Source organism: Pygoscelis adeliae, unplaced genomic scaffold, assembly GCF_000699105.1.
Source record: "Pygoscelis adeliae isolate BGI_AS28 unplaced genomic scaffold, ASM69910v1 Scaffold174, whole genome shotgun sequence".
Taxonomy (NCBI): domain Eukaryota; kingdom Metazoa; phylum Chordata; class Aves; order Sphenisciformes; family Spheniscidae; genus Pygoscelis; species Pygoscelis adeliae.
The window spans coordinates 2,003,755-2,025,864 of NW_008824676.1; the positions used below are offsets into that span (position 1 = coordinate 2,003,755).

Genomic DNA, 22,110 nt, shown 5'->3' on the forward strand with positions numbered 1-22,110 from the left:
AGCCCACCAATAGATAGTAAGACATTGCCGTTGGCTTTTCACGCGGGTTTAGTTGGCCTCCAGAGTAATTTCTAGGACAAGGCCAGCATTTGTAATTGCCCCAGTGAACAAAATGCCTCAAACTATCTGATAGCCTGGACGCGCTTTTAACTGCAGCCAGCCAGCTGGATAAGTAAGAGGGAGTAAAGAATAGTAGCTGCTCATTTGGGATTTCTATGTTAATAGCATTAATTACATCTACAATTCTGTACGTCCTTTGCATCTTACCAGGCTCTGGGATGATTAGCTGTGCACTGGCCTGTGCATTTCCAGCTTCATTTTCAGCTACACACTGATAAAAACCTTCATCTGACTTTACCAAGCCCAGAATCCGTAAGTTGCTGCCACCCTAGAGAGACAGCAAAAGAGAAAGAAAGGAAGTGGAGAGAATTCATTAGAAAAACACCATGCAAAGTGAATGCGGATTATAAAACCTTTCCAGAACAGCTATTCTGTGAAACATGGTACTGTGTATGCAATCTCGGCTCCAGCTCCCATAGCCCTGGTCCTTAGAGGGCTGTAACCATAAGCCCCTGCTTCAGAAATCTCTTGACACCTGGTGGTCTTTGCATTTTGTTTGATGGTGCCTACGGCCCAAGGGTGAATTCACTTTCCTGCGCAGAGTCCATCCAACACCTTTCTGAAGACTTAAGCTCCAAATTACAGCCGTCACTGGAGTAGTGCTCTGAATTTTGTCTTGGCCCTTTGCTGCAGGGAAGATTTAAAAGAACTTTCAACTTCTGATCTTTGAACAAATACTGCTCTGAAGGTCAAACCCTCCTGATGGCTTGAGGCCTGGAGATGCTCAAGAAAAGGTCACTCTGCATTTACTTCATTTGAAAAAGATTTAACTTTTAACTTCTGTTAGCACAAGCAGGAGCCAATTATGTTGGGTAAAAAAAAAAAAAAAAAATCTCAAGTGAGGAGTATGCTCTGGCTGAAATGTACCTTCCGTTAACTATTAAGTGAAATGATTTTCTAACACCTCCACCACACAACCACGACAGCTGTAGAGCTGTCCTTTCCTTGGACAGCTTCTGGCCGCTTTTTAATAAGCAATGATGTATAAAAAAAGATTGAATTTGCTATTGTATATGGCAGAATAAGTCTATGCTGCATGAAAAGCACATTAGAAGGAATCTTTTTTTTTTTTTAAATAGGTAATTAAAAGACATGATGATAACCAATATTATTTGTTACAAGGTGAAAAACGAGAAAGCGCTGAACCAAGCCACGTCTCTGAACAAGCCGCACCTCGTGGCCTATGGACAGTGACTCAACTTTTCAGGAGCGTTCCCCAACATCTCAGCTCACTTACAAGGGACACTGCTTTCGGGAGAGGCCAGCTAAATCAACCCTTTTATAAAACACAGCATAAATTCTTAGCCCGTATAATAGCGACCTTTAAACTAAAAGAGGTTGGAGTCTTGGATGGGGATGTTACTTTGGGTAGGGTGCACAACAATTCACTTTGAAAAGTTGTAATTATGTCAAACGACCCTTACCATTTTCAACCCCCCTGTGTCAAAGTACCATCTCCTTGGAGGAGAGATCTATTGTTTTTGTTCACCAAGGACAATGGTGAATGAGGGGAGTCATTAACGCGTGGTAAACAATATTATTAATAGCAACTCAGAGCATGACCTGACACTTATTTCTCCACGAAAAGACCAGGTTCAGCTCTCACTAAAACTGGGAGACAATGTCAACGCACTTGACCTAACGCATCTCAATGCAACGTGCCTTCTTTGCGTTAGGAGGCAGCAGAAATTTTGTTTTCTTTCGGAAGACCAATATGTTTATGAAGGCAACGACTGGGTCAAATATCAGAACACATTTCACAACTTAGTAAAAAAAAAAATTTCTAATAAGCGAAAGCCAGATAATTACCACTATCTGAAAATAGTCGCTGGGAATGACCACTTCTCCATTCTTGATCCACTCCACCGTAGGAACAGGCTTACCGGACACGGCACATTCAAACTCAATATCCATACTCTCGTAGGCATAAAGATTTGAAGGGCGAATTAAAAACCATGGTGGAACTGCAAAAAAGATGGGGAAAAAATGAAAGTGGCGATGAGTGGATATAAATTAAGGCTTAGCAAGTAAATAATTTCAATAAGCCTGAAGAACATTAGACATAAATAGAAAACATATCTGTAATTCAAACTATTCTCTTTAACCCTGAGACTATTAAAAATGAAATCTAGGGAAAGCATTTAGTCTAGAAAATAGTTTTTAATTAAAAAATTAAAACAGTTGATGTTAACATTTTTTTTTTTGCCAAAAGAATTAAACCCTCAATTTAGAAGACATGTAAGACTTATGTATAACAAAAAATATATATATAATTCTCACTAAGTGAGCATGGGGGTAATAAAATCTCACTCATTTCAAAGGATCAGATGCCAACTGCATACATAACAAGGTCCTACAAGTCAACATATGGACAGGCACACACAGGTACAAAACAAGTCTGCTGACAAATGATACAGAATTAGAAGTATTTAGAGTAGACACATTTTCATATAACCAAGGTAAGGACTTCTGACTGGGTTTACAGAAGATGAGATAATCAATAACCAGGAAAACCGTCCCTAGTGATTGGAAGAAGGAAAAGGTTGAATTATCTTTGCTGAAAATGAATTCTTATTAAGCTAGCAATTATCTGTTGCCTTGTATTACTATAATGTATTCACAGTTTTTCAGTATGCTATATGATATGCTAATTTAATTTAATTTCATCGTTATTGTAATACTAGGATGATGGAAATTAGCAATTTGAGGAAAACTGTTAGTAACATCATATTTCTAATGAGCCCCTCCCCATCGTACTGAAAACACATGCAAAAACTCAGCAGCCCACGTACATTTTGTCAGTTTTTGTAGGGGAACGACAGTCTCTCTTATGAATATCCATAGTTGCCAGGAAGCCAGAATAGATTAATTTTTAAGTACCATCCACGACTTATCATTTCAGACAGAAAATCTAATTGTATTTCTTGAGCCATCATTCCCGACGTCTGATTATAATATTTATAAAGCCATAGTATCAGAAAACCCTCTAAATTAAAACAAGGTGAAGATTATAAAAGAAATTGCACAGAAGCTAGGAAACCTTCGAATCGAGGCTGCCCTCGCTTCCCTAACTCAGGCCCCAGGTTTGCAAGGATTACAGTGCACTCCTCAATTACACGATCAAATTCTGTTTTTCGCAGCCTCCCTCGGCACTCCGGGAGGACCCCGCTCGCCAAAAGAGCGATTCAGGATTTAATTGCAAGCTTCCTATTTAGTACGTGGCTTCATACTTTCTAGTTTTCAAACTTTTCTCTGCAAACAAAATGATTGATTTCCCAGTTTTTTTTTTTTGTTTTTTTGTTTTCTCTGGTTCCTATTTCTACAATACCTGCGTGATCCACAAATGTTTTTAAACTCGTAGGAGTTGGACACTAAGATGCGCTACTAGCAAAGCTAACAGTGAAAAGGCAGAAGTAGCCCCCTCGTTTTTGTTGTCCCGTTAGGTATGATTTAAAGCAGTCTGTTATACAGTATTCAATATCCTATAACATGGGGGTTTTTGCACATCAGACCGAAAAGTCTCACTGGGGATGCAGAAAATGAGGAAAACAGTTGCGACATATGAACGTGTGGTGTAAGCGACCAAACCCACGTCCTGTAGGAACGCTATGGCAGACGTACAGATAAAATTGTGTTCTTCAGGGTTTGCATTTCATCACCTTAACTACAAAACTCTTTATTTTGCCTTATTGATAACAGTTTCCAGCTTTAGTAATAAATGAAGGCAGAGTCCTAGACAGCATCACCTCTTCAATCATACGCTCCCAATTAATCCCCAGTGCTCTCCAAACTTGTGTGCGCAATGAGGTAGAAATACTGTTGAGAAATTGAGATTATTTTATTTTAAAATAGTGCGTAATGCATAAAACCAAGCAGATCAAAGTAAGACTGCAAAGTTTTTATGTCAGCGTTTTCTTGATTTTAGCAATTGCTTCTGCTTTTGCGCTAAGTTACCTACACTTAAATAAGCATCTGCCCTGGCCCCTCCAGCACTGTTCCCATGCCCCATCTTCTCTATTCCTCTTTCAGATTCGTCTCTTGTTTACCATATATTTAATAATTTAGGATACCTAGAAGCTCCCGAGCCAGTGCAGATCAAACCCAATGGGTGCAAATTAAAACTGATGAGGTGTCCTGATTAACTTAGCTGCCTAATTTCCTATCGGAACGGCTCAGACGGATGCGTGGGTGTGGATCAGAAACGCTCCAGGCTGGGCTCTTCTTGCTCCGCGGCCATACAGACATTAATTCAGGGTCTCCGGACCACGCAGCCACAATGCAGGAAATTTTGTAGATGATTTTTCAAACAAAACATCACTCATAAGGGAACACCGGTAACTAGGATGCTGATCAAGAGGTTTTTAAAAGAGAGTATCACTTGCACTAGCGATGTACAAAAAGAGACAATTTAGTGGCAGAGTCATGAAGAATCAGCATTGAATAGGATGGCTCAAGGAAAAAGGAACAAGCTGTTTGGGTAAGAAAAAGCTGAAGAAAAAAAAACTTAAGACAGAATCACATTCATATGTTAATTTTTAACACTTTTTTTTTTTTACAGTAGAGTCCTAGTATAATTTATTCAACAAACTCACATAAAACCACCAGTATCTATGTAGTTTCTAAACCATATAATTTTTCAGAGCTCTGACAAAATCATAAACTACTCAATCTTCATTAGTATGGTTTATTGCAATGTCACCAGAAGCCTGCAATTAATTTATAGACATGTAATTCATAGATTCCTGCCAGTTATTCTTTACGATGCACATGCTCCAGGACCCTGACCCCGCTTGTCTGCAGCTTTTCATTCCCTCCACCTGAACTGTTGCTCCTCTCCCCCCTATTTCTCTCCCCATTTTTTAATTGCTGCCATTTTTCCAGACTGCTGGAAAGCTTGATGCTTTCTTTTTTTATGGTGTATGTTCAGTATATGCATACCTGGTTGTTGAGTTTCATACAAAATGGATGTATTTAACAATTATAACGCACTCACCAACACATTTTCCTACAGCAGGGTAGGTGTGCCCTGTATCTTTCTTAAGGACACCATTAAAGTGAGTAATTTGCATAATTATTTTGCTGGAAATTAGGCAGGTTTAAACACAGGTAAGACACCACAAATAAGGACAACGTAACACCCTAAAGCAGACAGATGTAACACGCTTAGACTGGAAATATGTATGCATATATATATATAAAATGTCAAGCACTATAAATATACATTCTATAAATATTTTATATATCAATAAATGTCAAGCACTGCCATATTTGCTCTCTATGTGTTTTTTCTCAGTACTGAATATTTTAAAGGCATGCATATGTGAAGAAGGCTGGCGAGGAAGGTTGCAAAGGAATAAAAACACATGCTGTTTTCATGTTCCTTCTAATTATATTGTGGCAATACAAAAAGGCTTGAACAAACTGCAGATTTTTTTTCCCAAAACCTTACCATGTTTCACAGAAACATTTTTTTTTTTCTTCAGAAAATGTCTGTGAATTGTTGGAAAGTGGGAGTTTAGTGAGATTTTTCCAGAACAGCCTCGCACTGTAGGATGCCTATATTGTACTTTGTCCTGGCTCTAGGTGAAAGCCTTAAAATTCTATCTTCAGACAAAAATAATTTAAAATAACATCTCACAAGGTTACACTTATTCCATATCAGGATGAAAACACTTTTCCAAACACTCATTTTCATTATTTCATGTCAACCCAGCCCTATCAAAATGCCCCAGTTGCAGACTGAAGATATTTTATGCTACATACTGCCAAAAAAGGGCGAAACAAACCCCCAAAGGTTAATGGAGATCTAGAAAAGATGATGTCCATGAGATTTGGGGTTTAACGGAATTCATATCAGCAAGTAGTATCAAAGCCCTCATTAAACATCTTTGGATAAAGGATTAGGACAGACCCCAGCGTGCAACCCTATTGACTCAGGAGGATTTTTATTCATGTGAAAGGTGTAACTTAAATGAAATACAAGATAGGGGCCATTTTGCAGCTAAGTAGTTTTGTATAAAAGCACATGCAAAAGTCTAAAGTTCTCTGTACTACAGTAAATGCTCTTGGTGGGTGCTCAGTTGCCGAGGTTGTCCCCCAGCAGACAGCACATCAGTACGTGGTATCGCAGGCTCCGAGATTCAAAACGCAGTAACTTACCCGTGTGCCAGCAGATCCCTGACACCTCTGGCAGAGAAAGAGCGCTTCGTTTTCGGCAGTGCAAGAAAAAAGCAAATTTGAAAATTAACGTGTATACTCCTGTAAAGATCACGCTACAGCCCTGACCTTCACTTGGCCGAAGGTCCCTCAGGTGAAGAAGAATGTGCTCTAAAGTCTGTCCTGTTTGCAGGTCAGTACTGAAGCAGGTTGTCATTCTGCGTGGTCTTCTAAACAACTCCTCGAAAAGCTGCGTGGGAATTCTGCGAGGCCGCGGAAAGCAGGCGTGGGTCTGGGGTCTCAAACACCGGCTTCGAACAAATGGGTTTTTCCCTTTAAGGACCTCAGCCGGCTGCATTTATTACCAAAAGTGTCAAAGATTGGTTATAACGAGCCTGTAGCAGAGACTCGGGGACTAATCGAACACTTGCCAGCAGAAACAGCCAGTTTAGAGAGCTGTTTGTTGGGATGACCTCCCTATTTCTAGACATACCTTTCGCGAGATGACAGCTGATCGTGCGACAAGAGGAAGCAATTTTAACTCAGAGAAATGTCAGCGTTTCCTAATGCAAAGTGTCTTCTCTTTGCATGTTTGAATAAGGAATGTGTTTCTACTGACCCAAGAAAGGTAGCTGCTGTCAGCAAGTGGCCAACCCTGTCAGCCTTCTGAATGGGAAGACTTTCAATTGCATGTACTTAAAGGGTGGCTTTGTCATCTCATAGATTCAAATCCTTTAAAAAAAAAAAAAATCCCTTGTACTTTTCACTGCTAACTTGCGCAAACCGTGAATTTAAAATAAAGTTACATCAAGTGGATGTGCCAGGTTGTGCCTGCCTTAAAGGGAGTCAGCACAATCTAACGCAAAGCCAATGGAGTTCCTCCAGATCTAAAAATGACAGGAGAATTGAATATTTATATGAATATATTTTTTATATATATTTACTACTCTTCCCTATTATATATGATAATTCAGGAACTGTGTTATTATTGCAAGAAGTTAAAGAAAAAAACCTATGAATGGTGTTACAATGCATAACTCTTTGGAGAGAGTATGAGGCATAAAAAACCCCTAAAAAGTCCACTAATGTGTCTTCAAAAACCAGCAGATTAAAATTACTATCTTTCTATCTCTTACCACAGCTCTGTATCCTTGGCTTACTCTAAACTCCATGCCTGACAGGCAGAAAGACAATATGATCTCTATGTATCTCCCCTCAGACCAGCCTTGAAGAAATAAAAGAAAAATGAAGCTGTTATTCTATGTAAAACTCCATTCTTCACCTAAATAAAGGTTATTGCTTGTCTTATTTAATGATTTAGATTATTTTCATGCTTCTTTAGTTCTCAACATGAAGGTCAGCTTATACTATTACTGCAGAACAGCACAAGTTCACGGTTCCCCAGAGAAAAAGAACTGAGCCACCAAAAACTCAAATGATACATCATCGCAATCGCAGGGCCATGAAAGAAGAGAAGATGCGGAGCCAACTCCCGCAGCTAGAGCAGGGCTTTTGTAGTCAGAGCGTTCTCACCGGAGACACGCATCCCACTTTGCACTGAATGTATCAGAAACGTATTTTTAATCAGTCTGAATTTCCAGTTCTGCCCCGAACCAAAATACATCTGCGTCCCTCAGCATAACTTGGAGCAGCCTCTAGACTTCCAGAGTTGCGCACGGTTTCAAACGCATCCGTACAGTAAAATACTGGGAGCCGAGCAGAGACTGGGGAGAAAAGGCTAAGAAAGCAGCAGAAAATCCACCAGAAGGGAGAGGACAGAAAATATCATGGCTTCTTTCCCACTTTGCATTTTCTACGGCAAGCTTTAGCCAACTGAAAAGCTGCTGAACTTTCCACTCTAGCACTACACTAGTGAAAAATAATCAAATTAAGCTATTTTACTGTCACCAGGTACACTACCAAACGTACTTCTATGAATGAGCACACTGATGACATGCTTAAGGAAAAACACAGTTTCAGTTTTATAACTAATTATGAAGATTCTTCATCCTTACAGCCAGAAAATACAGCGAAAAGCAAAGCTTATCATCGCTCCCACTTCTGTTTCCAAAGGTAGAAATCCCTCTGAAGGGCTGCGATGATCTGTGCTATACTCGACTTGCTAAAAGTCTTGATCTTATCTAAATAAATAGGTACTTTCTCACGGGTCTGTAGAAGCCAGCCCCTCACCCCAGTGCAGAGGAAAAGGCGACACTGTTTACGTAAGGAAACCCCGTTATTGTCTCTGTATCGGTTCAGGTTGCAGCTATCCTACGAAAGCTCGAACGGGATAAGATTACTTGTAAAGTTCTCAGATGGGGTCAGAGCAGTAGTGAAGGACAGGTTCGCTGCAGGACCGTACCTCAACAACAAGCGAGGCTGTTAAGAAAACAGAACTTTCTTAGTGATTCACATCAACAATGATTTCATTCATAGATCAGGAATCAAGGAAGAAATTCCTCTCGCAAAATATTACTTCCTCATAGATGTTGCCACTTTGTGTCATTTGCCTCTCTCCTAAAAATTAGTTTTAACAACTTGCCAAGGGCATCATCTGTGTCTCATAATTAAAAAAAAAACCCTCTTGGGGTTTTTGGGGGGAAGCTTGCACGGTCAGGTGGCTAATAACAACTCCCACTTTTTTGCCCTCCTGGTAGCCAGGCCCTAGTAAGTTCAGCAAGGTTGATGATGATCCTGTGAAATCGCTGGCAGCTCCATCTGGCTGCTGCTGGGCTACCGCAGTGTCAGCATTGAGGAGCAGATGCAGCAGTTATATGCGTTCATCCTCACAGAAAAAGTCTACACAGTTAAAAAGCATCGAAACCAGATCAATGGAGGGCACGTTTCAAGGTCTGGGCAGGGAACGCGGGCACACACTTCATCTACAAGTTTCTGTAGAGTACGCTCTGTATAATTGCTATGAGCAGTATTGAATAAAATCTAGCCACCTCATAGACCACCATATTCACAGAATCATAGCATCATTAAGGTTGGAAAAGACCTCTAAGATCATCGAGTCCAACTGTCGACCCAACACCACCATGCCCACTAAACCACGTCCCTCAGCGCCTCATCTACCCGTCTTTTAAATACCTCCAGGGATGGTGACTCAACCCCTTCCCCGGGCAGCCTGTTCCAATGTTTAACCACTCTTTCAGTAAAGACGTTTTTCCTCATGTCCAAACACGTACCACAGTGTAGAATATTTCAGGATTAATGTAAATGTCTGTAAATTTCCGAGTTTATAAACAAATCAGGAGCATAAGTCTTTCAAATGGATTATAATACTAAAATATTATTTTAACAACAATATTCTGGAGGACTTGTGAAATACAAGGACTTCCCCACCACCAGTAGAGAAGTTAGGCACGGAAAGAGGATTTTTCCCCATTAAAACATTGTTTCATATATGACCACAAAGTTAAAAACAACATAAAGATGAAATAAAGCATCTCTGCCCCTTGTACTAGGTAAAAACGTTGGTCCAGCTCCTGAATGGGTTTGCCTGGCTGGAGACCGCAGAAGCAGGATGCTAATAAATGTTCCTTTTGCGTAATGCACCGATAATGGACAGCCTGGGAAGAGAAAACTAAGGTCACCGATATCTGTCAATGTATAACTACCTAAAGATTTTATTTTATTGCTGCCTTTATGACTTATAGTACAGACAACAGTTATTGACCACATACCATCTGCCCCGGGAACAAATGAGCGTTTCATAATTGTGTATTGGGTCAAACTTTATCTTTAGATGCATTAACGTTATTTCTGTCAACCCCTGTATAATAGGAACACATGCATCACAGAACAGGCTTTCTGAAGGCTAATACGGTACTGACAATTACCTAAACTTCGAGTAAATAACGTGAAAGAGAAAATTAGGTTGTAAGAAAGTTGCAGATAGAGCTGAATCATCTCCTCTTTTTTTTTTTTTTAAATAATAGTTTGCCTGTGTGCATAAGGATAGCCTAAATGGGTATCAAGGTAATGGGAACACAAAACTGAAACATAACATAAGGCCACAAAGACTTCCCAAGGTCTTGGAAGGCATACTTGGTGTTTTTTCTTTCTTTCTTTCCCTTCACAAAAACATCAAGATACCCTGAGTTACTTCAAGATAAGTACTTACAGGCACCAACCTTCATCTCATCAAGACGTCCCCAAGAAAAAACAAAACTGCAAGAATATTCTACAACCTTTCCTCCTACGCATCTGTGCAAGAGGCAGTATTTGTGGTTAGACAGAAAGATAACTGTTGACCCTGGATGCTGCATGTTCTCCCTCCGGTTCCCCACGGTACGTTAAGGACCAGCAAAGGATCTTTTCTGGAGCTCTTTGCTGAGATTCGGGCTGACACCAGCATGCACCATGCTATCAGACTTGATAATTGCAACTATAATGCATTTCATTGGGGATCTCAAAGCAATTTGTAGACATTAAATAATTCACAAGCATTTTACAGATAGATACACACACGTAGAGTAAATGACTTGCTCAAGGTCATGTAACGTATCAGTGACAGATAATTAAAAGCCAGCGTAATTAATAGATGTCCCTGAGAGATTTCTGTATATCTAAGATTCCCTTTCCCTCTCTAGCTGGAAGAGAAAGCCACCTCTTTGCAGTATGGATTTCCCAGGTTTACTTTTGGACTTTCTCTCTGAAAATCATTGTCAGGATCTGCACATCTTCACCGCGCCTGCATCCAGTAAAGTCACACCAGATGGAGGTTGCCGTCACTGGAGCAGGAGCCTGGTCCCTCTGCAAGCCCCACGTTGGGCAGTGGGGACCAGCTCTCGTTTGCGAGCAGGTCAGTTAATGAGCCAGCACCACCCCGCTCCATACAGCTCTCCTCCTCCCCCAGCACTCCTCATTAAGGTTAAACGCAACTGCTGTAACCTCATCAAAAAGAAAATTGGAGAGGCTGAAAACAGATAAAAACAGATTAAAGAAAACAGAAGCGAGGGGAACACTGTATGAGTTTATTACCCTCTCTGTAGCAGTCCTGATCTCTAATAAAGGCTTTTTTACTGCTGTTATTCACAATTTCATTCCTTTTCCACTTTTGCAATGCAACGCCAGTGTGGAGGGACATCTCGTGGCTTTCCCCATGGGGACGCAGCAGGGCCAGTGGGAACATGGTGGCGCAGCCAGGGAGAAGGCACCGCCACAGCTCCCCTGCCATCAACCTCCACTTCTTGTCGGCGTTTCCTTATTTTTTCCATGATACCCGAGGGCTGCAAAGCCCATGACAACAGGCTGGGGAAACGAGACTCCAGTGAGATAAAAAGCGCACATGAAGGTGGTGGTAGTGGGGGGAACAACACCAAAAAGTACAACAAATTGGGAGTTGCTCACAGAAGGTGCCTTCAGAAACTTATCCTGGCTGATGAGGTGTTTTTAATTCAGTAGCACAATTTCCAAATAAAACGATCAAGAATTGAAGGTGTATAGAAAGTAGCTCGCTGGATTCACTCAGTGACTCAGCCAGGTCCACACACCAGCAGAACATGGATCTGAGCTTGCTCAGGCTCATCGTCACACCCCAAAAGAACAAGGAAACCACACTTTTACCTTGAGAGCCTCCTCCACTCTTGGAAATGTAAAAAAGAAAAATATTAAAAAAAAAAAAGAAGTATGGCACCCCCTCTGTATTTTCCTTTCTTTAATTTCATTCTATTACTCACCAAACCACTTTTTCTTATAAGCAAACAAAATCACCCGTCGATCACGTATCAATAACCTTTACAAAAGTATGCAAGCCGGTTTCCGGAACAACCCAAAACGTACATTAAGCTGTTAATCCACTTGAATGACCCCGTGTGTAGTTTGCCTGGCAGACTGAAATTCTGCCTGGAGGAAGTCCAGTACTAAAGACTGGCAACAGTTTGTCACTCTGCAAGAGGAAAATATTGAGAAAGTGTGCCGAAAAGGTACTTATTTTTGATCTATTTCTTTGCATGGCCTCAATCTTCATTTTATCACACTGTCTTAAAAGAAAGGGAAATGAGAAACTAAGGAGCAAATAGATAAGACAGAATATATATTACAGCAGGATATATAATATTGGACATGTTACTGCAGCCTGTTATGAAACTTACTCTACTTTCAGACCCCTTGATGTACCTGGCAAGTTAACGGGTGGATTCTCATGTCATTTATTCAGGCTAGTACATCAACTTTTGAATTATCCCATTCAAACAAAACCATTAACACAAACCGAGGACAGATGCTCAGAATGAGTACCTTGGAAAAGAAAGACTTGAGCCGTGCATGAAAGGCTTTACAAACTAAGCGGTGTAGAACACAGAGAATGAAGAGTCATTACCAAAACGTAATAAAACCTTCCAATTCCATTTTAAAAACCCAGAAATATTCAGGAGGAATTGCTGGCTTCCAAGCTACCACAGCCCCTAGGTAAAGCACAGGATAGCAGCAGGGTGCGATGCCAGAGCTCTCCCAGTCCTCATTTACCTGTCCCCTAACTCCAGTGCTCATCTCCTTTGAGGAGGAACTGCTCCTCATCCCAGCCAGGTGAATGAAGTAAGCCCTTTTTAAACTGACAATATGAGTTTTATCCCCCCCACGTAATTAAGGAGGAGTCAGGAGCTGCAGGGCAACAGCTGACGGGAGCCGTGGTGGTCACTGCCAGGTTATCATGCTCAGAAGTCAAGCGAAAAATATACTCCGCTCCACTCTATATCAGATTAACACCAGCTCTTGTTTTAGATGTCAGGCCAGTTAGCGGATATGTAGCTGTCTGTCCATACTAGCCTTTAAATAAATAAATAAAAAGTAATTTCATCTTCCTTGGAGAGATAAGGCTAACAGCTAGCAAGTGCTAGGTCTTAATGAAAGCTTCTAAAAGCTCCATTTAGTTGAAAAACTAAAAGCATACGCTAGGCAGATTTATTTTGGCTTATTTGGTTAACAGTCCTACCTGCCAACTCTGTACACAAATGTGAGCACAGGCAGAATATGAATTATGGAAAAGACTGAGGATGCTTTCGGTGCAGCTGGCGCGAACCTCCCTCTCCACTGGCTGCTCTGGCACAGGATGACCTTTGTTCTCGGCACTAAAAGTGAAGTGCAGATAGATGAAAGGGACTCAGAGCCGCCCTTGCAGCTACAGGCACTCCATTACACAACCCCCCTTCAGCTCTGGGTGAGGCAGTTGCATTTTGATCAAAGAGAAAGGAATCAACAAGCTCTAATTCGATTAGCAAGCAAAAACGTCAAGTGATTTTTAAGCAATCCAAGGTCACTGAGAATAGAAGTGACTGAGGTATACACACACAGTTCACCAAAATATAAATCAGACAGCTATTCCCTCGATAGCAGCTAAGTCGCCTACTACAGGAACCAAGAGCATAACTCTGTTTTCCATTAATTCACCCGAAAGGCAGGACTAAAGCAGCTGACAGCTCTTGTACCACACGGCGAGACAAAATGGGGTGAAGGACCACCTGTCCTGCAGGCATTGCCATACAGACCTTGCTACAACCCTCTGTCCCCGGATTCCCTGTGTGCAACCACCAAAGCAGAGGAAAAAAAAAAATGCAGGTTGCTTCAGCAAAGCAGGGAGAAGGGCAGGATGAAGCCAGCGTGCCTCCCGCTGCCCAGCCCTGCATCCCACACCTGGGGGAAACCACGTCTGAGCTGGCAGCAGCCAAGCGCCAAGCCAACGGAGGATGGTGCCTCCCGAAACACACTTACACGGCTCAGAGAGCAACCAGAAAAGGGGGAATAAATGAAAACTAAGAGCTAGGTCTTAGAAAACACCATGCTTCATTCAATTCTTCCCCAGGATAAGACACGTTAGTTTTTAAAATCTGATATAAATTAAACAGACTAAAGGAACGTGTATTCTGTGTCTGCATAACGTCCTTTAGCGCGCTGCTTCTGAATCACAACGTTAATACACCACAAACTGCACAAATGTAGCTTAAATGGATCAAGCGAGTTGAATTACTGTCAGCCATCACCACAGGCAGCTCACTTCTTCCAACTGCCTTAACCTTTGATGCAAAAGTAATAATAGTTTAATTGCTATGACACATTCCGCCTGCAGATATTAATGCGTTTGCAATATCCAAGTGAAGGAGATTGACACCTCACTGTCACTTTACCAACGGGAAAATGAGAGCACATGGATCAGACTTATCAGGAAGGTATGTTATGATGATCTAGTCCAACCTAACGTATAAATCAGAATAGGACTTCCCCAAATTAATCACTTTTTGAATTACTGTGTATATTTTAGGAAACTCATTCATTTTCTCCTAGTGCTACAAAATACACCATGGCCCTTGGTACATTGTTCTACTGATTAATTATTCTCGTTTAAGAAAAAAAGTGTTATCTTACTTCTAGTCACTACTTCTCCTTTTTCAACAGTGGATGTTCCTCATATCTTTGTCAGGTAGACTGTAAGGCTCCATTATTAGATTTCTGTTCTTCGCACAGATAGCTACAGACCATGATCAAACCACTCTGTAACCTTCTCTGACAAATTAAATAAATAAAAGGGGCTCTTTCATCTTAAGTATCTTTTCCAATTCTTTAACCAATGTCATGGTTCACCCTGGATGCCTTTATCACTTCTTTAATTTTCTTCTTGAACTACGGATGCAATCCTTCAGCGGGGTTTTTCCCCAGCGCCAGGTACAGAGGTGCTAGGCTTCCTCAAGGGTCCCGTTTTCATAAAGCCCAAAAATCACATCAACAGTTCTGGCTGCTGCATCGTGCTGGCTGTGATGTTCAGCTGCTCGGCAGCCTTGACCCTCAAGACTCTCCCAGTCTGTATTTTCCAGCAAAGCCTGCAGTCTGTACAGCTGCCCTCTTCAATCCGGAGTACACATCCATATGCGTAGCGTTTGCTTGCACCGAGCTCCCCTCATTACTCTAGATCCATGACATGTTTTCTTCATTAATTCCTGCTCTCGCAAAACAACGTATCTGCGCTTGTGTTATTGATGAACTTTGGCAATGCTTTGTTTTCTTTCAGGTCACGGGTCAAAATATTAGAAAAAAATATTTTATCCGACGTGGAGCCCACAAGCACCGAGGCATCCCCCCCTTGGCCTTTTCAAACCTCAGCACGCAAGCAGCTCTCCTCCTGCCTTCCACAATTTTTAGTAATTCAAGAATTACTAAAAAAGGAACATTTATAATTTAGACACTTGTTCAACCAGTTCTTTTGAAGTTCTGGAATACAATATATTTAGACAAGGTAATTTGAAATTAGACATTTGAAGATGTCTATTTTAGGTACTTCTGTTAGAATTTCCTGATCTACCATTTAACTCTTACTGAAGCTCCCTTGATGCCATGCTGCACTCTGGATATATCATCCACCTTCTCCTCTGATCACATGGAATATCAGCATATCCACAGCTTTACTGAAAATCCCACCGCATATAAACATACAGCCCAGGAAAACGCAGATCTGCACCAAATACTGGAGCTGCCGGGGCACATCCCACCTCCTGAAATGGGGCGTGGGTCCAGGCTAATTAGTCCTGCTGCGAGCCCCAGCTTGGGCAGGAGACTGAGCCAGTAACAGTGTACTGGCCCCGCGGTCCTTGCCAGACACAGCAGCTCGCTCAGGTCTGGACATCTAAATGGTGCTTCAGTAACACTTAGCCCCACAGTCCAAGGTGTTCTCCACCTTACAGAAGAAATCTGCTCTCCCACTGCGAAACCGTGGCTTTTTGGAAAGAAGCACAGCTTTAATAAAGTCCCTAACTATCATTTGCGTTTTCCTTCTACCTGACTGGCCTCTGAACTTTCTTTAATTTCATGCATTTGAAGCCTTTTAAGCATCAAGCATGTATTCAGCATCTATGGGCTTTACTGTCCACACAGAGCTTTCAGAGGTAGCATTTTAAGTCAGGGAAGGGAGTAGCTCTTCACTGGCCTTGGACGGGTGCAGGATCAAGAACTTCACCCTGAGCTGTCCTAAGTGCCTCAGAAAAAGTAGCAGAGGTAGTGATATCCTCTGATTGCCTTTTGTGAACTATCGACACTGCGGTGCAGGGTCAGAGAGGGGCTTCCTAAATCTGCTCCGTCTTCTCCGCAGGGGTGAGCTCATGCTGGGAGCAGTAAGGGTGAGCATCTCCATTCCCCTACTCCCCGATCTCGGTAGTTATGACCACCTCAGACAGGGCTGGCACAGCCTGGAGGGAACGAGGCAGGGCGGGGAGCAAAGCGTTCCTCCAGGGATGTCCAGTTTCCTCCCCATCCCTCCTTCGGAGCACTTTATAGAATTACAGCCCATGCCACAACGTCGGGATAGAGAGTTAAGGATCGGCACTTGGCATGAGGTACCCAAGCACTGGTGCATTTTCCAACCACACTTCCTCTCCCAAAATGAGTTGGTGTCAAAATGCATAGGTGCATGAGGTATTCTAAAAACACAAAAGAAAGCTCAGGTGAATACAAGCCTACTGCGTAAGTAAAGCATTAAAACAACAATAAAATTCAAATACAACCCTTTGGTTGTACGGCGAGGTCGATAGGTTACTTCTTGCCAAATTCAATGGAGGTATAGATATGTGTATGCAAGTGTGTATGAGTTTTTACAGATGAAACCACTCTTAAGATATAGGCATGTATACATATACACACAAGTACGTATTTCCCCCGGCTCACCGTCTTATTCATAGTTGTCCTGGTTTCGGCAGGGATAGAGTTAATTTCCTTCCTAGTAGCTGGTACAGTGCTGTGTTTTGGATTTAGGATGGGAACAAAATTGATAAGGCACCGATGTTTTAGTTGTTGCTAGGTAGTGCTTACACTGGCCAAGGACTTTCTAGTTTTCCATGCTCTACCGACTGAGAAGGCTGGGGGTGCACAAGAAGCTGGGAGGGGGCGCAGCCAAACTGGCCAAAGGGACATTCCATACCATGGGACGTCATGCTCAGTACATAAACTGGGGAAAGCTGGCCGGGGGGGGGCCGCTGCTCGGGGACTGGCTGGGCATCGGTCAGCGGGTGGTGAGCAATTGTACTGGGCATCACTTGCTTTGTGTATTATTATCATCATATTATTATTATCATCATTTTATTTCAGTTATTAAACTGTTTTTATCTCAACCCACGAGTTTTTCTCACTTGTGCTTTTCCAATTCTCTCCCCCATCCCACCGGGTGGGGGGGAGTGAGCGAGCGGCTGCGTGGTGCTTAGTTGCCGACTGAGGTTAAACCACGACAATAGTCTAGATATTATTTATGTGAAACCAAAAGTGACTCCTCAAAAATACAGCTGCTGATTTCATAATCACTACTGCCCAATATTTTCCTGACAGTTATCCGAGTTATCAGTGTTTTCCTATGTGACCTACCTCAATACGCTGTAGGACAGAGATGTCAATTATACACAGTAATCGGTTGCGTCACACAGCATTCAGGTCTCTAACAATCACAGTCTAGCATCTCTAAAATGTTTTCAGATTTTATCTCTCTGTCCTTGGCTATTTTGACCCCTTATTTTCTCCTAATATAATCTCTGCAATTTTCAGCATATGATTGCATCAGGAAATAGTATTAGTTAATTACAGCTTATCGCATTTGCAACTTGGCCTTTTGTTGTGACTCTAAAAGCTCTCAGTGCACCAAGGAGATACGGGAAGTGCTTGTGTTTACCAGATAAGCTAAGCTTTGTCTCCACATGTAAAACCAGCTTGCAGCTGAGCCTGCTGCTACAGGTGAGGTGCCAGAAGAGGCGTTCAAGTTAGCTCAAGCAGAGCTGGGCATCCTGCAACCTCAAAATGTCCTCAGAGCAGGTGCTGGTTCACCAGCGGGTGGTGGATCTTCATGGAGATCGTCTATTGCACCACAGAAAAAGATAATAGAGCGCAAAGGCGCGTGAGCACAAGCATCCTACACACCCATGGGCAGCCTCTTCACCTCTGCCAGGCAGGTGCTAACCCACTCATAATGCTTCATTTCTACTGATGTCGCCGAAGCAACTCGTCTGATTAAAGCTAGGCAAGTGTTTTGCTGAATTAGGGTCACATTGCTGAATTTCAGTCTCTGAATTACTAAAACTCTTCCCTGAATTACTAAATCAATGCTCTATCACGTTAGTGGGGACACTGGACTGCTGGGAGTGCTGTCTCTTTTTAATTAAAAATTAAAACTGAAGCCCTCACCATCACCATTTAATCATCACTGGTGATGATTAAAATACCTGCAGCACCTTTTTTTACAAAGGGCAGCATTAACTTTAAAATCCTGAATGAGTATCAGCAGGAGGAATTAAACTTGTCCACGTATATCTCTCATTCCTTCAGATACAATACTTACAAGCATTGGTGCACATTGCAATACCGTTTTTACAGCTCTTGTATTCTCAGCAGTTTACAGAAGAAATAAAAGCTATCATCTATAACCCTAAGGTCTTACCAGTGTGATCCCAAACCTGCAGGCTCTGATTGTATTACCAGGATTAGTGTTTACTACTTCAAGTAATGCTCTTGACCCCTGTTTAATAATAGATATTTCATCTCCTCTGTTCAAACAGCCCACTAATTCACGGACTGTGGGTAAAATTCACCTTTGCGCACAAAGCACGACTATTTCCTTGAGGGTTTGTACAGAATCTAAGACGGACACACAGGCTCTCTGCTAAGCAATGGATTTCACCCAAAGAGCGTCCTTTTGAAGGAACTGTTAATTATTTTCACAGGAAAAGACTACCTTTAAAATAGGACTGGAAGGAGGTACTGGGCTGCTTCTCCCACCCGCCGTGCGATTGCTTATACCTTAATTTATGCACAAGACAAAATTTTCATCTACTTTAAGTACTCAGCTGCTGAGACGTGATACTAATCGCTCTGACAGCTGTCACTCCTCCCATCACCACTTAACACATTTAGCTGTTGAAGGGAAAACCAGGCTAGCACACAAATAAAAAGGCTTATTCCGCCACAAAGAGTTTAAAGATTTGGCCCTGGAAAGTCTCAGGAAAATTACAGTTTTAAAAGTGTAGATAAGAAAAAAAAAAAAAAGAAAAGCTGAAAAAGCTGATGGAAATATTAGTAAAAACTTGAGTTTTAAGGAATTATGTGTATCAATCAAAATTCACTGCACTTCAGGGGATGTAAGGAACGCAATTTATCAATTTATGAAATGCATTTTGATTCTTACTCAAGTGTCTCATTTATTGAGGTAGGAAAACACACTCATACAACTAATTCAGAACATGTATGCAACTCTCCTACCATACGAACTGCCTTGCTGAAGTCCAGTTACTCCCTGAAGCACCGTGCTGAATGCCATCGCAACGAGACACTCGGCACAGAGCAAACAGAAGGTAAAACCATTGCCTCTGCTGGGCAGGAGCAAACCTGCAAGAAATCTCAATGGCAACCAAACTTTCACCTCAAACTCTCGGTTTAAAGACATGCTTTCTGAAACCAGATCATGAAGACAGGCAATGGTCAGTGGGGGGCGGCGGGAAGATTCATGCAATGACAGCAGATCATCGTGAAAAGGGAAACACTGTTTCCTACAATTAATGCAAAAATTGCACAATTCCAGCTGTGCATCCAGATACGACTCACCAGGGCAAACCCACTAAGTAGCCACTGTGCGTTTATTTGCATTTTTCCTTTTTATATTCCTATTTTTACCCTTTAATAATTACTTCTATCGGAACTTGTTGTATTAATTATCAGAAAAATTTCTTTACTGAAAGAGTGGTTAAACATTGGAACAGGCTGCCCAGGAAAGTGGTTGAGTCACCATCCCTGGAGGTATTTAAAAGACGGGTAGATGAGGCGCTTAGGGACATGGTTTAGTGGGCATGGGGGTGTTGGGTCGACGGTTGGACTCGATGATCTTGGAGGTCTCTTCCAACCTTAATGATTCCACGATTATTGGGAGATATTGTGTATATACTTGGCAGAGACCCAAGGTTTCACTCCTGTGTGTTCACTTTCTGCCTACTAAGAAAATGAGCCTCTACTGAAAAGTCATCCTCAGCACCACTCTTCTTGAATAGGTTTTGAAAATGAAGTAAAAGCTTTGAAGTTGAGATAAAATTATTTTAACACTACTCCTGAAAGCATGACTCAGCTCACCTTCTAAGCCATGGCTCCACTTCCTCCGGTAGATAACGTTACTGTGCCTGGAACGAGGAAATTTTCAACACGGTTTTGTGAAACAGTATATAGCTAATGGTTTTGTCTGATGTACTCTGCCATTTAATAGGTGTTCAGTACCCAAGAAAATCACTGTTCACTTTCCTAGGGGCGACAGAGCTTCCGGGAAAATCATATATCATCTTAGGACAACACACATGTATACACACACACAAAATACGACCCCTGCATTTTCTCCTGTCTGAAGTCAACAAAATAAGATGTCCGGTATTTGCTAACAAATACCTTTTAGGCCCTTAATGCAGAGTTGAAAACCAGGTTTAAAATAATCCTATATATAAGTTTATATTCCTTTTGCTACTTCATTAAACGAACGCACCTTTAGTTCTCTTTTTTTCTGTCATATTTTAAGTCTTCATTTTCTTTTTGCCTTTTTTTTCCTAAAGAAACACAAATCTTTTAAAAGAAGTTATAGAGTAACAGAAAATATGTTGAAGGCCAAAAACCTTGGCAAAAAAACCCTGAGAATCTCTTTTGTTGAAAATTAAGAGCAGAGATGAAGGAAAAAGGAAAACATCCGACGTCACACACAAAGCTTTACAGGTATCAGAAGGAATTTGCCATTTGTCTGGAAAATTCTGACACCCAACATCCAGTTGGGAAAAATGAACAGATTGGGTTAGAAGACCATCAGATACGAGCTCATGTCCAAACCTCAGGCTGCATTTCTCTCAAATCTTGATTAAAAGTTTGGGAAATATTTCACTGTTGATAGGTAGACATGAAAGTCCACTGTACGATGGCAGCAATCCCCTCTGTTCTGCGTCTGAACTATTTTGTTTTAGTGCATGTTAACTTTAATGTTTAAGTATCTTCTGAATGACTTACTGGATTGGAATTAGGAACCCTTTCCAAAAAAGCCACACCCCCCAAAAAACCATAACAAGAACCCAATAATAATCATAAAGCCCCACACCAAAGGAACATCAGCCCAGCAATTCTTCCAGACGTACAGGTTGCTCTCGCCTAAGCAAAGCCCCCAGCAGCGCCGGGCGGCTCCTCCACCGTGGCTCCCAGCCCCGGGCTGGCCTGTGCCAGATGCCCCTGAGCTCACGCAAAGCATCAGCTCCACTCTCCTGTGACTTTAATGATTTATATTCCCTTCTGCTGATGGATCTCAATAACATCTTTGCCATTTTACTCTATCAAAAAGCTAAAATGATGGCCTCAAGGATTTTCCTATTATAGTCACATGTACTCTGTAGCTTGGTTCATTGCCTCCAGACTTATTTCACATTTGTCTGTATTACGCTGTATGTTTTCATGTAATTTTCCCAATAACCGTGAAGCCTAAAACCTTCTAAATGTGGTTGCATTATTTCTCATTAAACACAAAATTGAAATTGATGACAAAGCAGGTTCCAAACTGGAGCGGAGAACATTATAAGCCACAAAAAAATTCTGTACATACGTTAGGACCCTAATTTTGTCTCATTAGTCCATATTTGATATAATCAAATGTTTAATTACTTCTCTTTCCATCCATTTTATTCAGTATATGCAGTTATCTATATATATTAAATTTATACATACAAATACCCAAGTAAATGACTTTCATGATCTTTTCATGTAGAATTACTATTTAGAGTTTCCAATACGCTAGATCTGTTTTATGCACAACGTCCCATTTTACTGCGACTTAGTGTCACAACTCTGAACCTAATCTCA

At 41.5% G+C, this 22,110-nt stretch overlaps 1 protein-coding gene across 1 annotated transcript in view; it reads right to left on the reverse strand.

The window, feature by feature from the left end:
• Positions 1 to 22,110, reverse strand: part of DCC (DCC netrin 1 receptor) — a 579,713-nt gene that overhangs the window by 223,071 nt on the left and 334,532 nt on the right. The window contains exons 6-7 of the mRNA XM_009323064.1: positions 1,930 to 2,084; positions 268 to 388 (exon numbers count right to left, since the gene is read on the reverse strand). Coding sequence (XP_009321339.1) covers positions 268 to 388; positions 1,930 to 2,084 — 276 coding nt within the window. The remainder of the gene's footprint in view (positions 1 to 267; positions 389 to 1,929; positions 2,085 to 22,110) is intronic.